At 47.1% G+C, this 22,500-nt stretch overlaps 2 protein-coding genes across 2 annotated transcripts in view; one reads left to right on the top strand and one right to left on the bottom strand.

Annotated features, from left to right (window-relative positions):
- LOC309382314 (mitotic spindle assembly checkpoint protein MAD2B) overlaps positions 1-4,462 on the bottom strand; it is a 17,479-nt gene extending 13,017 nt beyond the window's left edge. Inside the window, exons 1-3 of the mRNA XM_081971827.1 lie at positions 4,394-4,462; positions 4,132-4,188; positions 1,578-1,696 (exon numbers count right to left, since the gene is read on the bottom strand). Coding sequence (XP_081827953.1) covers positions 1,578-1,696; positions 4,132-4,171 — 159 coding nt within the window. The 5' untranslated portion in view covers positions 4,172-4,188; positions 4,394-4,462. The remainder of the gene's footprint in view (positions 1-1,577; positions 1,697-4,131; positions 4,189-4,393) is intronic.
- Positions 4,086-18,152, top strand: LOC309382313 (draxin-like; the record flags this gene model as incomplete). The annotated part of the gene is made up of 3 exons (XM_081971826.1): positions 4,086-4,224; positions 14,511-14,951; positions 17,856-18,152. Coding segments are annotated over exons 2-3 (727 nt in total), but the record flags the coding sequence as incomplete, so codon positions are not given.
- Positions 18,153-22,500: the final 4,348 nt, after the last annotated feature.

The raw sequence follows: 22,500 nt of genomic DNA, 5'->3' as shown, positions 1-22,500 counted from the left end.
CCACAGAAACCTCTCCCCCTTCTCTCCCTCAGGGTGGCCCCATTGATTCTCTCCTATCCCCTTCTCTCCCTCAGGTTTGCCCCACAGAAACCTCTCCCCCTTCTCTCCCTCAGGGTGGCCCCATTGATTCTCTCCTATCCCCTTCTCTCCCTCAGGTTTGCCCCACAGAAACCTCTCCCCCTTCTCTCCCTCAGGGTGGCCCCATTGATTCTCTCCTATCCCCTTCTCTCCCTCAGGTTTGCCCCACAGAAACCTCTCCCCCTTCTCTCCCTCAGGGTGGCCCCATTGATTCTCTCCTATCCCCTTCTCTCCCTCAGGTTTGCCCCACAGAAACCTCTCCCCCTTCTCTCCCTCAGGGTGGCCCCATTGATTCTCTCCTATCCCCTTCTCTCCCTCAGGTTTGCCCCACAGAAACCTCTCCCCCTTCTCTCCCTCAGGGTGGCCCCATTGATTCTCTCCTATCCCCTTCTCTCCCTCAGGTTTGCCCCACAGAAACCTCTCCCCCTTCTCTCCCTCAGGGTGGCCCCATTGATTCTCTCCTATCCCCTTCTCTCCCTCAGGTTTGCCCCACAGAAACCTCTCCCCCTTCTCTCCCTCAGGGTGGCCCCATTGATTCTCTCCTATCCCCTTCTCTCCCTCAGGTTTGCCCCACAGAAACCTCTCCCCCTTCTCTCCCTCAGGGTGGCCCCATTGATTCTCTCCTATCCCCTTCTCTCCCTCAGGTTTGCCCCACAGAAACCTCTCCCCCTTCTCTCCCTCAGGATGGCCCCATTGATTCTCTCCTATCCCCTTCTCTCCCTCAGGTTTGCCCCACAGAAACCTCTCCCCCTTCTCTCCCTCAGGGTGGCCCCATTGATTCTCTCCTATCCCCTTCTCTCCCTCAGACTTGCCCCCGAGAGGCCTCTCCTCTCTTATCCCCTTCCCTCTCTCTCAGTCTAACTCCTTAGCATCAGAGCGTTTCTCAGGTGGGGAGGGGGAGTAGAATGTCTAAACTCCCAGCCCACAGGCTGCATGAGTCACATGCTGGCCATGCCCACGCCCAAGTGGCAGCTGGAACAGAGTTCTTTTCTGGTTGGGAGGGGGAGTAGAACATCTAACTCCTTAGCATCAGAACGTGTTAATAATAAGAAATACTAATGATGTGATGATCATTTCGAAAAATCCTTTCTTAGCAAGCACCTGGAAGCCAAGAGGAACATAAGTGCCAAATTTATGTGTGTGTATATACGGATAGATAGATAGATAGATAGATAGATAGATAGATAGATAGATAGATAGATAGATAGATAGATAGATAGATAGATGATAGATAGATAATGATACATAGATAGATAGATAGATAGATAGATAGATAGATAGATGATAGATAGATAGATAGATAGATAGATAGATAGATAGATAGATATATGATAGATAGATAGATAGATAGATAGATAGATAGATAGATAGATAGATGATAGATAGATAGATAGATAGATAGATAGATAGATAGATAGATAGATAGATAGATAGATGTAGATGATGTAGATGTAGATATCGATATAGATATCTCCAATGTATACTTGTGTGTCTCTTACCTGAACAGGCACATTATATTTTTTCCTCTTCTGAAAAATCCCAGTGGGGTAAACCTCTCGGACATAAAGGATAAGGTGAATGGCTACTTCTAAAAATTCAGAAAGGACATCAGCAACCACTAGAAAAAAGGAGAAAAGAACGAAAATAAATACAAGTGTTGTTTTTTTTAACGGCAGCTGGAAAAGTCAAGTTCAATTGTATTTAAAATTGGTGTCTGAGCTGCTTTATTTATTATTATTTATGATAATGATGATCTTTTATTCATTAAACATGAAATTGAGTCAAACTGAACCCTACTGGACCGAGATGCCCTACGCACAGTCACTCATGCGCTGGTGACGTCTCGCCTAGATTATTGTAATGCTCTCTACATGGGGCTTCCCTTGGGACGCGCCCGGAGACTGCAGCTAGTCCAGAACGCGGCCGCGCGGGTTATCATGGGGAGGTCTAGATACTCCCACGTAACACCGCTCCTGCGCGAGCTGCACTGGCTACCTGTGGTTTTTCGGGTGCGTTTCAAGGTCCTGATTACTATCTTTAAAGCGCTCCATGGCTCAGGACCTAGTTACTTGCGGGATCGCATCCTCCCACATACATCCCTGCGGCCAATCCGCTCTCACAGAGAGGGCCTTCTCCAGGTGCCGTCCACTAGGCAATGCCAGTGGGCGGCGCCGAGGAGTAGAGCCTTCTCTGTGATGGGCCCAACCCTCTGGAATGACCTCCCCCCCGACATTAGAACCACCTCGGACTTCCGCTCCTTCCGTCAAAAACTGAAGACTCACCTGTTCCGACTAGCTGGCCTGGCATGATTATAAATGTTACATCTATGAACTCCTGGTAGTATATTCTCATCTGGTTATTTTAAGGGTAATGTTTTAGTTTTAATTGTTTTTAGGGCTTTTAGCCTCATATTTATTTATTCTTCTGTACAGGACTCTTAATTTTAACCTCCTCCACATACATACATACATATATTTATAGCCCTATTTATATTTGTATTTTATCTGTGATTTATTGTGGACTGTACACCGCCCCGAGTCCCTTTTTGGGAGAGGGGGCGGTTTAGAAATGTGAATAAATAATAATAATAATAATAATTTAAAAATGTATCACGAATATCATTCACTATTAATAGTCATTATTATTATTATTATTATTATTATTATTATTATTATTATTATTATTATTATTATATTCTTTAAACATGAAACTCAGTCAACTGAACATTTAAAGATATATCACAAATATTATTGACTGGCACTGCTGGTTGATATAGGTTGCTGCCAGCGTCCTAAGTATCAACCAAGTATCTTCTTAAAATGTACAATGCTCCGAGTAGCAGAGTTTTTTGCAGTTCTGCTGGTGCTATTGGAAGCTGCAATTTGTTGATGTATCTTATAAAATTCTTGGACATGGTACCAAGTGCCCTGATGACAATGAGTATCACTGTGACATGTTTCATCCATAATTGGGTTGTTGTTGTTGTTGTTGTTGTTGTTGTTGTTGTTATGTTAATCTTTGGTGAAATTCACAACCATTGGGGCTAGTTAGTAGCTCAACAGCTCGGGTCCTAATCAAGGACCTAGGAACTGTTAAGGTAACGTCGGAGGATATAAGCTGTTCCAAGTAGGGTAGTTTTTTGTAGAGTCAGAATGTTCAAGTCCGATAAATTTAAATTTTCCAAATAGCGAGGTAGCCCTTTAGGTATTGCTCCAAGGGCTCCAATTACAATCGGGACAACACACGATTTCTTTTTCCACAGTGGCTCAACTTCAATTTGCAAGTCTCTGTATTTTGTGATTTTTTTCTTGCTTATCTTCAATTTGCGCATCACCAGGTATTGCAATGCCAATGAACCAAACTTTTTTCTTTTCAACTATTGTTATTATTATTATTATACTTTATTCATTAAGCATGAAACTCAGTCAACGGAACATTTAAAAATGCATCACAAATACCATTCCACTGGTGTTAATGGTTGATATGGGCTGCTGCCAGCGTCCTAGGTATCAACCAAGTACCTTCTTAAAATATACAATGTTCCCAGCAGCGCAGTTTTTTGCAGTTCCGCTGGTGTTATTGCAGGAAGCTGCAATTTGTTGATGTATCTTATAAAATTCTTGGACATGGTATCAAGTGCCAATGGGTATCACTGTGACATGTCTCATCCATAATCGGGTAGTTGTTGTTTGTTAAATTATTAGTATTATTATAATGCCTCCCACTATATGCAGGAAGGACCCCCCCAAGAGACTCAATGGATTATCAGCAGAAATCATGGATTCATTTGGAAGATTCATCCCTCGAATAAATAAGCAGGCGGGTTTTAGCTGTATTAAAAACATGGACAATGAAAGCACAGGAAGAGGGGTGGACTTCAACTCCCAGAATTCCCTGGGTGGGGAAGGGAGGGGGGAAGAGGGCAGCTGGGGAATTCTGGGAGTTGAAGTCCACCCCTCTTCCCTTCGCCATGCTTGAGAGAACTTGACCCAAGACTTTGAATGCACCCCGATCCCAGCGTTAGTAAGAAGCCTTAAGATCTCCTGGTGGTACCTTGTCCAAAGTTGAGGTCCTGCCTCGTTAGCGTCGTCATCCTTCCCGGGGGGGCTTCTGCCAAGAAAAACACGAAGCGTCCTCAAAAGAGAGGTGGGCTGCAACCCCTTCCCCAGTTGGGGGGGGGGAACTGCTGGATTCTCTCCCTACCCCCCCGCTGGGCCAGCTGTGCAGGGGCTGCCCTTCCCCAACCTGGCGCCCTCGCTTTCTTCCGCCGCTGGTTCCGAGCCCTGAGATTCCCCCGACCCGGTTTGACGCTTACCTTCCCGGCGGAGGCTGCTCGGGGCTGATGGCGGCGGAAGGCGGAGCGGCTGTTGGACGCGCCCTGCCCGGATAAGCTCTCTCTCTCGGCCGCCCGCGGTCTTAGCGCCCGGACTCCGAAGAGACTCGGCTGCACCTTCCTTCCTTCGTTCGTTCATTTTCCTTCCCATCGTCCTGCTTCATTTCTTTATTCATTCATTTCCCTCCCTCCCTTTTCTCCTTCCTTCCCTTTCTCTTCCTTTCTTCCTTCCTCCCTCCTGCATTTTCCTTCCTTTTCTCCTTCCTTCCCTTTCTCTTCCTTCCTTTCTTCCTTCCTCCCTCCCTCCTTCATTCATTTTCCTCCCTCCCTCCTTTTTCTCCTTCCTTTCCTTTCTCCTCTTCCTTCCTCCCTCCCTCCCTCCTTCATTCATTTATTCATTCATTTGCCTCCCTTCCACCTTCATTCATTTTCCTTCCCTCCTCCCTCCCTCCCTTTCTCCTCTTCCTTTTTTTCCTTCCTTCCTTCCTGCCTCCCCCTCCTTCATTTATTCATTCATTTTTCTTCCTCCCTCTTTTTTGTCCCTAACCCTAACCCTTCTCTTTCTCATCTTCCATTTTTCCTTCTTTCCTCCCTTCTTCCTTCAGTCATTCATTTCCTTCCTTCCTCCCTCCCTTCTCTCCTTCCTCCCTCCCTCCTTTATTCATTCATTTATTCAGTCATTTCCTCCCTCCCTTTTCTCCTTCCTTCTCTTTCTCTTCCTTCCTTCCTTCCTTCCCTCCCTCCTTTTCTCCTTCCTTTCCCCCTCCCTTTTCTCTTTCTCTTCCTTCCTTCCTTTTCTCCTTCCTTTCCCCCTCCCTTTTCTCCTTCCTTCTCTTTCCCTTCCTTCCTTCCTTCCTTCCTTCCTTCCTTCCTTCCTTCCTTCCTTCCTTCCCTCCTTTTCTCCTTCCTTTCCCCCTCCCTTTTCTCCTTCCTTCTCTTTCTCTTCCTTCCTTCCTTCTTTCTTTTTTTCTTTCTTTCCCTGGCCTGGGGCTGATGGGCTCTGGAATGCAAGCAACGGGAGGGGGTTTGGGGTGGGGGTGGGGTCACAGGAAGAAAGGAGCCCCCCACCCAGCTGCAGGAGCTGAGCCCAGGCTTCTTCCCTTGAGAGCTTTTACTCCCGAGTAAGCAGAGGAAAAGCGGGGTCTGGCTTCACCCCCCCTTTTGTATAGGGAGTGATCTCAAAGGGAGGGGGGGACGGCTGCTAAAACATGGTACCAGCCCACCCGCCACTCCACGCAGACTACAGATGGACTCTGAAACGTGGTGGGCGCCCGGTTGCAAATGGCTAGGCTGGAGCTAGACAGGTGAGGTTTTCCTCCTTCAAATTTGGAGTGGGGGGCTTTTCCCCTGCTTGGCACCCCCACCAAACCTTGAGGCTCTTGTGACCGGCCAGTTTTTCTCCCCCCCCCCACTACACACACACAAACCTTGTTAAGCATCCTTTTTACTTTGGGGAGTTTCCCACAATGCACCTGCGAAGGGGATGGAGGATGGAGAGGAGACGAGGGGTTTGGAGAAACGAAGTGGGGGGGGGGTGGCTGTGCATGGCAGGCTGTTAAATGCCCCCGATCCTCCTATCTATCCCCTTGAGGGGTGGGGTGGGGATAGATCCACTCCTCCTCATCTGCATTTCCCCATGGTGCCCTTTTCTTTTCTGGAGCTGAGGTCCATTGGCTGCATCCCAGCTCTTTGTTCCCTTTGTTGAGCTGGTGGGGGGGGGGAGAGACAGAGACAGAGACTCCGGAGAGGAGAGAACGCCCCCTCCCCTCTCTGCAATGCCCACCAGCTATCCTTTATCCCACCCACCCACCCTCCCACCAAAAATTAATAAATAAAGCCTGCCAAAACACACCCCTCTTTTTCACACCCTCCGCTTCCCTTCCTCCAGGCCCCCCTCCCCTCCTCCCGGGAGGCATGGGAGGACCCCAGCTCCCCCCCCCCATCCCACCCCTCTGCTTTGCTCCTAGCTGGGCCAGTCTGTCAAAGAAGACAGAACCAGCCAGAGTGGTGAGTCGGTCTGTGTGTGTATGTCTCTCTCTCTCTCTCTCTTGCCTGTCGCTCTGAGTGGTGAGTAGCTGTGGGAGGCGATGGGGAGGAAAGTGGGGAGGGGGGCAGAGGACAGGCAGGGGTGCCCTCCGCACCTTCCCCCCTGCTTTCGATCCCAGACTTAACAAAATCCAAACCCAGAATATATATATTTTTAAAATGTTCCACTCCTGCTTAAAGAAGCTAGGGAGTCTGCCTTGAGCTGAAGAATTTCAAAAGCAGGATGCTTTCTAGAAGTTGGGAACCCCCCCCCCCCAAATCTACTTTTTTGGGGGTGGGTGGAATTTATTACGTGCATTTTCAACAGAGATTCTTGCTTTCCCTGCCCTCCACCTGGGGCAAAGGTGAGCTGTGAATATAATTGGGCTTGTGGAGGTGGAAAGGCAGTTAGGGAAGAGATGAACAATTTCATTTGTAATCATTGCATTCCATTTGTGTGTGTGTGTGTTTGATTTGCATGTGGCTTGTTTTGGTGGCATCCCTCCTGGTGGCCTTGTAAAAACTGTGCTGTAGTTATGACAAAGTGCTGAATCCTTCGGCTGGGGTGGGGTGAGGGGAGTGTTAAGCCCATTAATCAATACATCCCCAATTAATAATACGGATAATACTATAACTTCTACACTCTCGCGTGATACCCTCCATCAATCTTCTCCCTGGAGAATGCAAACAAAAGGCCCCCATTTCCCCCCACCCTCTCCTTTTGCCTCCAAGGGATACACTCAGGGAGGAAAAAAACATTTTAAAAAATGCATTTATATGTGTGTGTGTGTGTGTGTGTTGTATTTGTGCTGATAAATAAATAAAGGGAGACTAGTATAGATCTATTTCAAGCTATTTAGCTCTCATCAGCTAGCCATACCCTTACTGGGATTTGAACCTGGGCTATATTACATATTAGGCAGGAGTCTTAGCCACTAAGCCACAGGCTCTCCTCCTTTATACGTGTGTGTGTGTGTGTGTGTGTGTATGTATGTATGTATGTCCCAAATGGAGGGTGAATTGTATGTATGTATGGGTGAATTGTATGTATGTATGTATTGTATGTATGTATGTCCCAAATGGAGGGTGAATTCAGGTTTAAAATTGCAGATAAAATGTACTAGACACTGGAAAAAAAGGAGAATTCTGGCTGTTTCTTTATCTCCCCACCTCCCCTACCCACACCCACCCCTCCCCCCCCCCCCCCCGTTAAATACCTTTTTAGAGGGATTTATCTTTTCTTTGGACAAGCTAGCACAAGCCAGCTCTTTCGCCGTCCCCACAAACACGCCCCTCTGAGATGGGTCGATTGCCAATTTTATCCCCCCCCCCCCCCCGTTGTGATCAGGCTGAGTGGCTTTCAGAGAAGAAAGCTGCTCGAGATCTTATTTTTATAAAGATCAAGAATTTGTCCTGGACTCAAAACTTCAAATGTTCTTTAGGACACCTTTCTCTGTGCCAAAAAAAAAAAAAAAGTTAGAATAACAAGGGTTTAATTCCAAATGTGGGTTAAATTTGCCAAGCGGGAATATCTCTATTATAACATGTTATATTATATTATAACATATTATAATTATGTTATGACATATGAAAAACAGTTACAGGAACTCGGCCTGGCTAGTCTAGTGAGGAGAAGGACCAGGGGAGACAGGATAGCAGTCTCCCAATATTTGAGGGGGTGCCACAGAGAGGAGGGAGTCAAGTTATTCTCCAAAGCACCTGAAGGCCAGAGAAGGAATAATGGATGGAAACTGAACAAGGAGAGATTCAACCTGGAAATAAGGAGGGATTTTCTGACAGGGAGAACGATCAACCCATGGAACAGAAGTTGCCTTCGGATGTTGTGGGAGCTTCATCGCTTGAGACTTTCAAGAAGAGATTGGGCTGCCATTTGTCAGAAATGGTGTAAGGTCTCCTGCTTGAGCAGGGGGGGTTGGACTAGATGACCTATAAGGTCCCTTCCAACTCTGTTAATCTGCTTTGAGCTTCGCGAGACATGTCAATGCTCAGTTTGGCACGTTGTTAGCCCAACTGATGTTTTATTTTCCTTGCCGGCCTTGGATTCCCAGATTCTACATTTTCTAATCGTGATTTTATCCTGGTTTGTTGCGACCCCGAGTTTGTGGACTTGCTTAAGAAAATAAAACGGCATCTTTGCAGCTCAGTTAACTGGAATGTGGGGTTTGTAAGAGTTAGGTTCGTGTTTTTTTAATCAACTCGGTTATTTGGTGGTTATTGTCATTTGTCTTAAATAAATACTTGCCATAGAGTCTTCTCCTGGCACACTGTGCTTCTCTCCCTCCCGCGCCCATTGGAAGCTCCTCTCAAAATTGTGGTGCCGACCGGTGACGGAGCCGCAGCAGAGGGAGGAAAGAGCCACATGTGGCTCCAGAGCCGCAGTTTGCTGAGCCCCGGTATAGGGCCGTGATGGCTAACCTTTTTGTCGTCACGTGCCGAAAGCAAAAACCCCTGCGTGCGACCTCCCCCTTCCCGCGCATACCACTCCCCCTCACCCATTTTTGGCTTCCAGGTTGGCGCATGAGGCTTTCCAGGCCCAAAACAGGACGCCGGGGGTGAGGGGGGCTCGTGCGGTGCCCCTGTGCCTCGATTTGGGCCTGGAACAACCCGGAAGCCAGGTTGCTGGGAGCGCTGCACAAGGCCCCAAAATGCAATGCGAGTCCCCCCCCCCACTCATGTCCCCCGCATGCGTCCCACAATGCACGGCAGAGACCTGAAGAGCAGGCCGGCAGGAGGTGTAGCTGGGTTGGGGCGACGGCTGGCATGCCCGCAGAGAGCACTCTGCATGCCATACCCTAGGCATACCTGTGGCATGCATACCCTAGGTTCACCATCACAGGTATAAGGTCTCCTGCTTGAGCAGGGGTTAGACTAGAAGACCTCCAAAGGTCCCTTCCAGCTCTATTCTGGATTAACACCTGTCTTGCTTAACAGTGAAAATTTCGGCTTCCTTTGTCGTACATTTGGGCCTTGACACTGTAGAAGACTGAAATACTTCATGAGTTCATCTCCCTGGGTGGGTGCAAGGTGAGGAGGGGGCTGCTTAGATCTGAATGCAGGGAGGGCGTGGGGGAAATTGCCCACCCACCCCCAATCCTGAAATGGATTAAAAAGGGCCAAATTTTTGCAGCTTCTGGATTTGAGACGGCGGTGAGGCGGGGGACGGCGGCGATTTTACTAAAATCAAAGCAGGCTTGGAAAACAAGAGACTGAGAAGATGGGGGGGGAAAAACCCTCTTTATAAACCCGATTCAACACCCTGGAAATAATCAAGAGTAATTGCAAGAGAAGGGGGTGCCAAAGGCATCTTTGGGGAGGTGGGGGCTGTCGTTTTACCCAAGCGATTGTGGGTCTCCCTGCGGTGGCCCAAACGGCCTCCGCCACCGGAATTCGGGAAAAGCAGATGGAGGCTGGCTCAGCGGGGCAGGAAAAAAAAAACTTGTTTTGCCAACAATGGGGGCTTCTCCCTTTCCTCCCCATCACTCATGGCATTGTGGTCGCCGTGCCCAGCTTGGTCTCGAAGGCCATCCTGACCCCTTGCCAAGTGCCATTCCCCCCCCCCTTTTCTTTTGGCAAGGCAGGCGGGGAACATCCAGTCCGCCAGCTTGGCAACACAACACACGCAACAATGGCTTCTCCCCTAAAGCTGCCGATTGTGGGGTTGTTGTTTTTTTAAAAAAATCATCTCTCTCGGCATCCTTCTTCCTTCGAAGTTGTCACCCAGAGAGGATGTGTCAAGAGGAGGAGGCGGGGGTGTCACAGTGGTGAATGCCGCACCTGTTTTGCGGCTTGGCACAGTTTGACGCGATGCCCGAGGGGAATTCAAAAGGACGCCGGGACTCCCGGCAACAAATTCCTGCTCTCGGTGGGATGCATTTGTGAATGTGTGAAAGCTGCCCTCGGAGGAAGGCGAACGCTGGCATTGTGCGCCTTGTATTATTGTGTTGCGTTTCCTCAAAGAAACAACGTTGTGTTTCCTCAAAAGTTTGGAAAGCCGCTGTTTTTCCCATCTGGTTTAACGAGTTTGCAGCTTGTTGGGAATTTCAGAGGGTTGCATTGGCATTTTTCTAACCTGACTCATTTTCTGGGCCTTAGAGAGCAAACAGCCTGAAGGAGCTGGGTTGGTTATTAGCTCTGGCCCTTGAAATGCTTCGAAGAAGAACAGGAAGTCCTCAACATACGACGGCAATTGAGTCTCAAGTTTCTGTTGCTAAGAGCTGGGTTTGTTATTAGCTCTGAACTTGGCGGCTCTTAACCTCTGACACAAGTGTGAAAAAACATCCCAGGTCACTTTTTTCACTGCCGTCGTAACTGCGAACGGTCACCTAAGGAATGGACGTCAGTTGAGGCCTACCCTGCCGCCGTGAAACCAGCCATGGCGAGCTGAAACGGGACCATTTCCCAGGAATTGGGAAATCAAGACTTTCTTACAGGGATGTAGGAACACGGGTGGCTAAGATGCTGAGCTTGTCGATCAGAAAGGTCAGCAGCTCAGCGGTTCGAATCCCCAGCGCCGCGTAACGGAGTGAGCTCCCGTGACTCGTCTCAGCTTCTGCCAACCTAGCAGCTGGAAAGCACGTTAAAAAATGCACGTAGAAAAATAGGGACCACCTTTGGTGGGAAGGGAAGAGCGTTCCGTGCGCCTTCTGCTTTTAGTCATGCCGCCACATGACCATGGAGACGTCTTCAGACAGCGCTGGCTCTTCAGCTTAGAAACAGAGATGAACACCGCCCCCTAGAGTCGGGAACAACTAGCATATATGTTTGAGGGTAACCTTTACCTTTAGAAACACTGGATTTAGGCATTTTTTCGTGGCCGATTTGGGGTGGCCGAAACAACACTGCTTTTGGGGCAGCGAAATGTCGGGGGGTATCGGCCGAGAGGGGGACAGATTTTCGCAAATTTCTGCCAGGTTGGCAAGCGTGCCAACTAGCTCTGGTTCCTGCACATTTCCTCCTGAAGTGTCGCCTCGAAGGCAGAGCAGCTGGGAAGTAGAAACAGAGCAAGAATGCCAGCTAGTCTTGCACGCTCCCCGGGAAAAAAAAAGTAACCCATTTTGAGCAACAGCTGGTGCTTGGCGATATGTCACTCGGTCCTCTGGGGCTGAAGGGGTGGGGGGGCTGCTTCTCCAAGGGGGGCTCCGCACTTGATTAATGACCCGATTTGCATCCGGCTGGCTTCCTAAGGGGCGGCTGGCGCACATGTTCGGATTCAAAGCTGGGTCTGTGTGGGAAGGGGGGGAGTGCTGCCTCCCTGGATGCTGGGGGAGGGGAGGGGAAATGAAACCCCCCAAATGAGGGTTTGTATTGTTTGGAAAGGGAAGACGTGACCCATCTGGGGACGGAGAAGGGGAAGGCGCCGCCTCCCTCAACGCGTTGCCTGGAAATGTTTGGCGGCCTCCTCGGAAATGAATGATGCTAGAAAAAAGTGACTTTTGGAGGGAGGGGTTTTTCAGACAGGATAACATACAGGATAGAGACAGACAGACAGATGAGAGAGAGAGAGACATAAATAGATGATAGATGAGAGAGAGAGAGAGAGAGAGAGAGAGAGAGAGAGAGAGAGAGAGAGAGAGAGAATGAGAATAATAATGAGAGAGAATAATAACGAGAGAGAAATGATAGAATGATGGGTGATGGGAGACACTTCCAACGGAAAAGTGGGGTTGTCGTTTTCATTGTTGCCCCGCCCCACCCAGTCTGCCCCTTCCTGCCTCGCTTTTCTGACAGGTAGGGGCAGATCTGCTTCGGTAAGCGAGACAGTTGCACAGGTGAGTCGCTTCCTCACCTTTGCAAACTTTCTTAAAAGTTATTCTGTCAAAGCGGTGCTTGTGGGTCTACAGCTTTGCCCCTCCCTAAATAGGTAGGTAGGTAGATGATTGATTGATTGATTGATTGAGAGAGAGAGAGAGAGGTGGGTAGATAGGTAGGTAGGTAGGTAGGTAGATGATAGACAGAAAGAAAAAAGAAAGAAAGAAAGAAAGAAAGAAAGAAAGAAAGAAAGAAAGAAAGACATAATAGAGATAGAGGGGGAGAGAATGATAGAAGGATGATAGACAGACTGACTGACTGACTGACTGACTGATGGGTGGATGGATGGATGGATGGATGGATGGATGGATGGATGGATGGATGGAAATGATAGAATGATATATAGATGAGAGAGAGAGAATGATTGAGAGATGAAAGAAAGAATGATAGATAGATGATAGATGATAGATAGATGATACATAGATAGATAGATAGATAGATAGATAGATAGATAGATAGATAGATGATAGATAGATAGATAGATGATAGATAGATAGATAGATAGATAGATAGATAGATAGATAGATAGATAGATATTCTTTTGCAAAATGATCCATGTCCACTGAAAGACAGACCTATAGGGGAGAGAGACAGACAGACACAGACAGAGACAGAAATAGGTGAGATAGATAGATGATAGATAGATAGATAGATAGATAGATAGATAGATAGATAGATGATAGATAGATGATAGATAGATAGATAGATAGATAGATAGATAGATAGATAGATAGATAGATAGATGATGATAGATAGATATAGAGAGACAGACAGACAGACAGACAGACATAATAGATAGAGATAGAGGGGGGGGGAAATGATAGAGGGATGATAGACAGACAGACTGACTGACTGACTGATTGATTGATTGAAATGATAGAATGATATATAGATGAGAGATAAAATGATAGAGAGATGAAAGAGAGAATGATAGAGAGATGATAGATAGATAGATAGATGATAGATAGATAGATAGATAGATAGATAGATAGATAGATAGATAGATAGATAGATGATTGATTGATAGATAGATAGATAGATAGATAGATAGATAGATAGATAGATAGATAGATAGATAGACCGGCCAACTTTATTGTCACTTTAAATGCACACTAATCAGCATACTTTCAAATGAAATTTTGTTGCATACAGTTCTCAAAGGGTCACCATCTCCAATATACACTACACAAGCATGACAAAATAATAAATAAATGCAAAATTATATATATACCCACCTATATTATATAACACATAGGAACAACACAGTCTGGTTCAGATGTATTCATGGACATGGCAAGAAAAACGAATCTTGCGAGTGTACCAGATGGAGGCCATCGGGAATAAAGTCGTTGCAGAATCTAGCAGTGTCAAAGTGTTCCATTGTTGTTGTTTTGGGAGGGGGGTGGATATTCATGCCAGGCAGTCTCCAACTTATAGCCATTCATTTAGTGCCCAAAGTTGCAACAGCACTGAAAAAAAAGTGACGTATGTCCACTTTTCACACTTAAAACCATTGCAATGTCCCCAGGTTTACCTGATCAAAATTCGGACTCTCTTCCTGGGTACTTATAAATTCTAGTAATAAATTTTTGTCTAGATTTATTAAAAAGATGTTAGATAACTACAATAATAATAATGAAATGTTAATGGTTTAATGATTTTATATGGGTTGGCATTGGTGAAAGCAATTGGCTATAAGCCTGAAATTTATAGAAATAGCTAACGAATGCCAGTATGTGGTTGTGTCCTTAAATACAAATGATTCTAGATAAAAGCACGTTTAAACAAATATAGTTCAATGAGAGTGATGGTACATTGATGGTATATAAAGATTTTTCATTTAAAATATATAATCCAATATGAATGAAGTATAAAGAATGATTGTGGTAGTAACGCACGAAATTTATTTGTAACCAATCGACATGCTTTCTGGAAGATGTAATGAAGAATGTTTTTGTGTGTGTGTGTGTTTAATTAAAACAATAAAAAAAACTTTAAAAAAAATTCGGACTCTTGGCAACTAGCTCATATTTATGACCGTCGCAGTGCCCCCGGAATCTAAATCGTGTGGCACAGCGGATTTCCCGCTCCCCCTCGCTGTTCTACTTACCTTGGCAGGTGCGCTCAGTGTCAGGCTCCGCCCACCTGCCTGTCCCGTTTTTTGATGCTCTGGATATTTTCAAACCCGTAGCGAAGATAAATTGATTTCACCCCTGCCTAAATTCCTTATTTTTTCTATTTCCAGGGAAGGGGAACATGGCTCATCCTTCCCTTTGGCTCTTCTCTGTACTGTTCCTCTTTCTGATGACCACCGGGGGTCTCAGCTCGAGGCCACGGATGGCCGCCAACGTTCCCGAAAACGACAACAGTTTCCCAAACCGGGATTCCTGGATGCGAGTCACCCCGTACCGACCCAGGCAAGGGCTGGGTAACCAACAAACGGACCGCGACGAGATGCCACCCGGATCTCCGGGCTCCAGAGAAGCCGGTGGTCCCAGCTTAGGGGGTACAGAATCGAGGGGGCTGGATCGGCCGGCCAATCTCCGGCAGAAAGGCACTTTTGTGGGGTTTGCTTTACCATACCCCAAACAGGAGAACCACAACAACCCGGTGCCCGAGAGAGCGAAGAAGCAGGGCCGGGCGCATCGGCGCCATACGCGAAGGAAGAGGCTGAAACAGCACCGAGGTAGGGGAGGGGCAGAAAAGAGTGAAAGGGGGTTCCCAGTCCTGCACAAGGGAAGGGGACAAAATGAAGGAAGTGGTGAGTTTAGTAGTCATTTGTCTAGCCACCTGTTGTGACCCACCAGCGGATCTGGCAGCAGATTCAGACAGTGAGGAGGTTGGGGAGGAACATTAGGGGACTGGATACTAAAACATATGAAGAACGGTTGCAGGAACTGGGTATGTCTAGTTTAATAGAAAGAAGGACTAGGGGAGACAGGATAGCAGTGTTCCAGTACAATAGTAGAGTTGGAAGGGACCTTGGAGGTCTTCTAGTCCAACCCCCTGCCTAGGCAGGAAACCCTATACCATTTCAGGCAAATGGCTATCCAACATCTTCTTAAAGACTTCCAGTGTTGGGGCATTCACAACTTCTGGAGGCAACTTGTGTTCCACTGATTCATTATTCTAACTGTCAGGAAATTTCTCCTCAGTTCTAAGTTGCTTCTCTCCTTGATTAGTTTCCACCCATTGCTTCTTGTTCTACCCTCAGGTGCCTTGGAGAATAGTTTGACTCCCTCTTCTTTGTGGTAACCCCTGAGATATTGGAACACTGCTATCATGTCTCCCCTAGTCCTTCTTTCTCTTAAGCTAAACATACCCAGTTCCTGCAACCGTTCTTCATATGTTTTAGTCTCCAGTCCCCTAATCATCTTTGTTGCTCTTCTCTGCACTCTTTCTAGAGTCTCCACATCTTTTTTACATCGTGGCGACCAGAACTAAATGCCGTATTCCAAGTGTGGCCTTACCAAGGCATTATAAAGTGGTATTAACACTTCACGTGACCTTGATTCTATCCCTCTGTTGATGCAGCCTAGGACTGCGTTGGCTTTTTTGCAAGATACTAAGGAAAAAGGAGGATTTGGCGTACCAGATTGGGAACTTTATTATACTGCGGCCTCCCTAAGATGGTTAAAAGAATGGATAATGTTGAGAAATAAAAGATTACTCAAATTGGAAGGTCATGACCTCCAAGCAGGATGGCATGCCTTCCTATGGTATGAAAAAGGATCTGCACATAAATATTTCATATATATAATATAATATTTCAATAGACACTATATCAGACAGTCCCTGTTGTTAATATGGAACAAAATTAAACACGAGCACTCTACCGAAACACCCATTTGGCTATCTACGATGGAAGCATATATACACCCAAATTTAATTAATATGGAAAATATAGTTACATATAAAGAGTTATTGAACAGACGGGGGAGCTCAAAACTAGATTAGAATTGGCATCACAAGGGGTACAAGTAGAATGGTGGTCTTATTTACAGATACAATCAAGGTTTGCACAGGACAGGAAGAAGGAAGGTATTGCTAAAGATTACACAGTGTTAGATAAACTTTTGATAGAGACAGAAAACAGGTTGATCAAAGTGTTGTATAGATTTTTATTGGAATATAAACTAGAGGAAGAACTCGAGAAAGAAATTATGGTCGCCTGGGCGAAAAATTTTGGTTATAATGTGGAATTGGCTAAGTGGGAAAAGCTTTGGATACTAAATCAGAAACTAACATTGGCTACGGCGTATAAAGAAAATCTTTATAAGATGTTCTACAGGTGGCATCTCCCCCCAGCGCGGCTCTCCAAAATGTTTAAAAATCTGGCCCCAAATTGTTGGAAGTGTAAAAAAACACCAGGCACTTTTTTATCATATGTGGTGGACATGCAATGAGGCCAAAAGATATTGGGAAATGATTCAATCATAGTTGGAACAAACGGTGAGAGACCAAATTTTGTTTAAACCAGAAGTTTTTCTCCTAGGCATAATACCGGAGGGGTATAAGAAAAATGTACGTACTCTATCTTATTATACATGTACTAACTGCGGCTCGCATAACTTTTGCACAGTATTGGAGAAAAGAAAACACACCATCAGAGCTAGATATAATCAGAAAAAGTGTTGGCCTGTGCAGAAACAGATAGGCTCACTCTTGAACTTAAAAATAAAGGGGAATCAGAATATGTTGAAGTCTGGAACAGATTTTATGATTGGTATAAGACAAGGTGACAAGACTGGAACAAACTGTATATATTGTGATTGGACAGAAGGATAGATGACGCACTAAGTAGGCTAATAGTTAATGGTTGAGACTAATTGTGTATAATGTGAATGTATGGTCACTTCGACTCTGCGGTATTGCATTGTTTTAAATGTAAAAATAATAAAAATATATTTGAAAAGAAAGGAAGGAAGGAAGGAAGAAAGGAAGAAAGAAAGAAAGAAGAAAGAAAGAAAGAAAGAAAGAAAGAAAGAAAGAAAGAAAGAAAGAAAGAAGAAGAAAGAAAGAAAGAAGCACTGTTAGCTGGGACTTTGCTGGAGAGGAATTCCCTTTAAACTAAATAAAAGGGGTTTTATCAGGGCGAGGAGTCGGCTTCATGATCTTGGGAAGCCTAGGTCAGAATACCAGCATCTCTGTAGGGCACGGGTGGGCAACAATGGCCCCTTTAAGACCGATGGACTTCAACTCCCAGAATTCCTGAGCCAGCACAGGAATTCTGGGAGTTGAAGTCCACCGGTCTTCAAGGAGCCATGGTTGTCCTGCGGTAGGGTGTTGAATGAAGGGTAGGTATAGAAGATCTCTTGAGGTCCCTTCCCCAGGCTTTGAGAATGGCTGTCTGCTGTACGATGGCTGACATTAATCCTCCACTCCTCCAGTATAAGGAGCAGTCTACCTGCCCAGGTGAACTGAACCCCTGAAGTGAAGGCGCTGTGGTTAGCGGCCGCAAAGCCCTTCCTGGGTCTAATTAGCGGCTCATCCTTGCAGGGCTTTGCAAAGCCTCCACAGACAGGAGCGCTCTCTCTGAAGGGCAGAAGCCCGGCGAGATTCTCCTGCTTGCGATTTTTGCCTCTTTCAGGGAAAGGCACCAAGCTGAGACCACGGGCCTTGGTGAAAAAGCCGGACGGCCTTACGGAGCATTTTCGGCCCTTCCAAGGGGAAGGGGCTGCGGCTGGTTCGGCCCCCACCTCTCTCCCCAGCCCCGTGGCCCAGACGTTGATGGAAGACCTCCTTCCTGTCCGGGCCATCTCCTCCCAGCCCCAGCTCCGCGAATGGCAAGAGGGTGACGTTATGCCCACCCTGGACATGGCTCTCTTCGACTGGACGGACTACGAAGACTTACATCTGGACCTGTGGACCTCTGACTTGAAAAAAGGTAAACTCCCTCTCACCTGTGGGGTGCCCTAAAAAGGCTGAATTGAATATATATATATTCCCTAACCCTAGGGGCCATCCAGGCAGAAAGCATTTAATGTTGCCTTGTTACATTTGTGTTGCATTTGTGCTGATAAATAAATAAAGGGAGACTAGTATAGATCTATTTCAAGCTATTTAACTCTCATCAGCTAGCCAAGGTTCAATTCCCAGTAAGGGTATGGCTAGCTGATGAGAGCTAAAGAGCTTGAAATAGATCTATACTAGTCTCCCTTTCTTTATTTATCAGCACAAATGCTGTATGTATGTATGTATGTATGTATGTATGTATGTATGTATGTATGTATGTATGATGTATGTATATGTATATGTATACACACAGACACATATACACATATTGTATATACATACATACATACATACATACATACATACATACATACATACATACGCAATACAATACAATACAATAGCAGAGTTGGAAGGGACCTTGGAGATCTTCTAGTCCAACCCCCTGCCTAGGCAGGACACCCTATGCCGTTTCAGACAAATGGCTATCCAACATCTTCTTAAAGACTTCCAACGTTGGGGCATTCACAACTTCTGGAGGCAACTTGTGTTCCACTGATTAATTGTTCTCACTGTCAGGAAATTTCTCCTCAGTTCTAAGTTGCTTCTCTCCTTGATTAGTTTCCACCCATTGCTTCTTGTTCTACCCTCAGGTGCCTTGGAGAATAGTTTGACTCCATCTTCTTTGTGGCAACCCCTGAGATATTGGAACACTGCTATCATGTCTGCCCTAGTCCTTCTTTTCAGTAAACTAGACATACCCAGTTCCTGCAACCGTTCTTCATATGTTTTAGCCTTCAGTCCCCTAATCCTCTTTGTTGCTCTTCTCTGCACTCTTTCTAGAGTCTCCACATCTTTTCTACATCGTGGCGACCAAAACTGAATGCAATATTCCAAGTGTGGCCTTACCAAGGCTTTATAAAGTGGTATTAACACTTCACGTGATCTTGATTCTATCCCTCTGTTGATGCAGCCTAGAACTGGGTTGGCTTTTTTGGCAGCTGCTGCACACGGCTGGTGAAAATATAAGCCCCCATCCCAAAAATAAGCCCCCTGGGCACCCCCCCCCACTCCAGCAAAGCAGAGCACCACTCACGGACCTAGCGGTATCCCGTAGGCACCAAGCCGCAGGAACCCGGGGGGGGGGGGAAAGAAAGGGTCTCACATTGCTTGGTACCTTCGGGATACCACTAGGTTGGGGAGTGGCGTTCTGCCTGCCTGGAGGGGGGAGTTGCCGGGCGGCTGCTCCCTTGCGAGTGGGCTCCCGAAGAGCCGGGCACAGCCTCAGGGGCGAAGCAGCCATGAGGTGACCACGCTCACAAGCAGCCACCCGGCCAACTCCCTCTCCAGCCGGGCAGAGCACCATTCACTGACCTAGGGAGTATCCCTAAGGCACCAAGCCATGTGGCGCTCAGCCCGCCCCCACCCTCCAGCTCCCACAGCTTGACACATTCAGGATACCCCCTAGGTCAGTGCATGGAGCTCTGCCTGGCTGGAGACGGAGCTTGTGCGAGCGCCTGCTCCGCCCCCAGCTCTCATGCCTCCCAGCTTCACCGTGCCCTGGGCCAGCTGTCCTTGCAGCCGCCGCCGAGCTCCGAGCAAAACTTCTTCCCCACCTTCCAAACTCCGGAACTCGGCTTCCGATTCTTCCAGCAGCGGCTGCTCTAGAAGTGTGCTGTATGGTCAGACAGCCTGCCCATAACCATAGAAAACACTGCCTGCCCATAACAGCCTGTCCATAACCATAGAAAACACTGCCTGCCCATAACAGCCTGTCCATAACCATAGAAAACACTGCCTGCCCATAACAGCCTGCCCATAACCATAGAAAACACTGCCTGCCCATAACAGCCTGTCCATAACCATAGAAAACACTGCCTGCCCATAACAGCCTGTCCATAACCATAGAAAACACTGCCTGCCCATAACAGCCTGCTCATAACCATAAAAAACACTGCCTGCCCATAACAGCCTGCCCATAACCATAGAAAACACTGCCTGCCCATAACAGCCTGTCCATAACCATAGAAAACACTGCCTGCCCATAACAGCCTGCCCATAACCATAGAAAACACTGCCTGCCCATAACAGCCTGTCCATAACCATAGAAAACACTGCCTGCCCATAACAGCCTGTCCATAACCATAGAAAACACTGCCTGCCCATAACAGCCTGTCCATAACCATAGAAAACACTGCCTGCCCATAACAGCCTGCCCATAACCATAGAAAACACTGCCTGCCCATAACAGCCTGCCCATAACCATAGAATGTGCCAAGCTGGGGGGGGGGGGGGCGGGTGGAGCACCACATGGCTTGGCGCCTTAGGGATACCCCCTAGGTCAGTGAATGATGCTCTGCCTGGCTGGAGAGGGAGTTTGCCAGGTGGCTGCTTGTGAGCACGGTCACCTCGTGGCTTCTTCGCCCCTGAGGCTGTGCCCGGCTGTTCGGGAACCCCAGTGGTGGGTTTCAAATTTTTTTAGAACCTCTTCTGTAGGTGTGGCCTGCTTTGTGGGAGTGGCTTGCCGGCCATGTGACTGAGCGGGAGTGGCTTGGCAGTCATGTGACTGGGTGGGCATGGCCAACTTGTAAAATGTGGTGAAACTCACTTAACAACGCTCTTGCTGAGCAACCAAACTGTTGGCTCAGAAACTCTGGCATTTGAAGCACGCAAGTCTTAAAGCTGTCAAGTTACAAGACCCTTGCACCCCTAACCCTTTAGAGAAAAAAACCCAGGGGTGTTCAAACTTCACAGCTTTAAGACTTGTGGACTCCAACTCCCAGAATTCCTCCTCCAGTCACGTTGGCTCAGGAACTCTGGCACTGAAGTGTGCAAGTCTTAAAGCTGTCACGCTACAAGACCCTGGCACCCCTAACCCTTTAGGGAAAAAAACCCAGGGGTGTTTAAACTTGACAGCTTTAAGACTTGTGGACTTCAACTCCCAGAATTCCTCCTCTCGCTCTTCATCTTGATGATGTGCAGACGGGCAGGGGGAGGGAGCTGGAACCGGTTCTAAACGGCACTGTAGATTTGTGGAACCTCTTCTATAGAAAAGGTTAGAACTGGCAGGAACCCACCCCTTATACATACATACATGTATATACATCCTGTGTATTGATATCCACAAAAGAGACGGTTTTATAGTTTGTAGCAGTGGTGGGTTCCAGGCGGTATGGCCCAGTACGGCCATACCGGTAGTAATCAGGAGCAGTGGCCACCGTACCGATACGGAGGCTCGTTTGGCCCACCCACCCGCCACCGTTCCATACCTGGTTTTGAAACAACCATGTCAAGTTGCGCACACCACCTGCGTGACCTCTGACGAGCAGCTGGGTGTCGCAGGGGCAGCGCATATCCGGCGTGATCACAAACGACCCATGAGTAGCGTACCGGTAGCGACAGTTGGATCAACCCACAACCGGTTTGTAGATAACTTAGAGATGAGCCCTAGGGCTGGTAAACATTGGAGTGTTTGGCTCCCGAAATAGTTTTGGTCCTGCAGATGAAATGGAATCAATACAGCCAAAGGTCTTCTTTTTTTTTTTTCACCAAAAAGGCAAGTGGACTTTCTTGGGTGTTATTTTTTTCCCTTTGGAAATGTTTTGCTTCTAAATTATAAATTGACCGTGGCAACTGCATATAAGGAAAAATTATACCAAATGTTTTATAGGTGGCATTTTGCCACCGGCAAAATATAACAAAGATGCTTATAAAATATATCTGCCAAATGTTGGAAAGGTACCCAGACACCAGGGACCTATTATCGTATGTGGGGGATTTGTAAAAAAGCAAAAAAATATTGGGCAAAAATACATACGTGGTTGGAGAACAGTTTAAACCATGGGTCGTCAACCTGGTCCCTACCGCCCACTAGTGGGCGTTTTGTGATTCCAGGTGGGCGGTGGGGATTTCGGAGGTTAAAACCTCCTTTTGAACTAACGCGCGCGAGAATGCATGCGTTAGGGATTTCGGAGGTTAAAGCCTCCTTTTGTGCGAGTGGGCAGGCGAGCGCAAGCACATGCACAAGCAAACACGTGGGAAGAGGAAGGGGAGGAAACTTCTCCGGTCGCGCCTGAGCTGGTGGAGCGCAGGCAAGCGCCGTCCCGTCGCCAGGGAAACAGTGAGTGAGGTGAATCACGTGGTTGCTCAGATCACACGGGCGCAGCCCAAGAAGACATTTCTGAGAAGAGAAACTTCTCCCGTCGGACTGCGCCCGTGTGATCTGAGCAACCACGCGATTCACCTCACTCACTGTTTCCCTGGCAATGGGACGGCGCTTG

The sequence above is a fragment of the Natrix helvetica genome (genome assembly GCF_964273705.1).
Source record: "Natrix helvetica genome assembly, contig: HAP1_SCAFFOLD_159, whole genome shotgun sequence".
NCBI lineage: Eukaryota > Metazoa > Chordata > Lepidosauria > Squamata > Natricidae > Natrix > Natrix helvetica.
The sequence above is the reverse complement of the archived record's forward strand: the minus strand, read 5'-3'. Positions and strand labels throughout refer to the sequence as shown.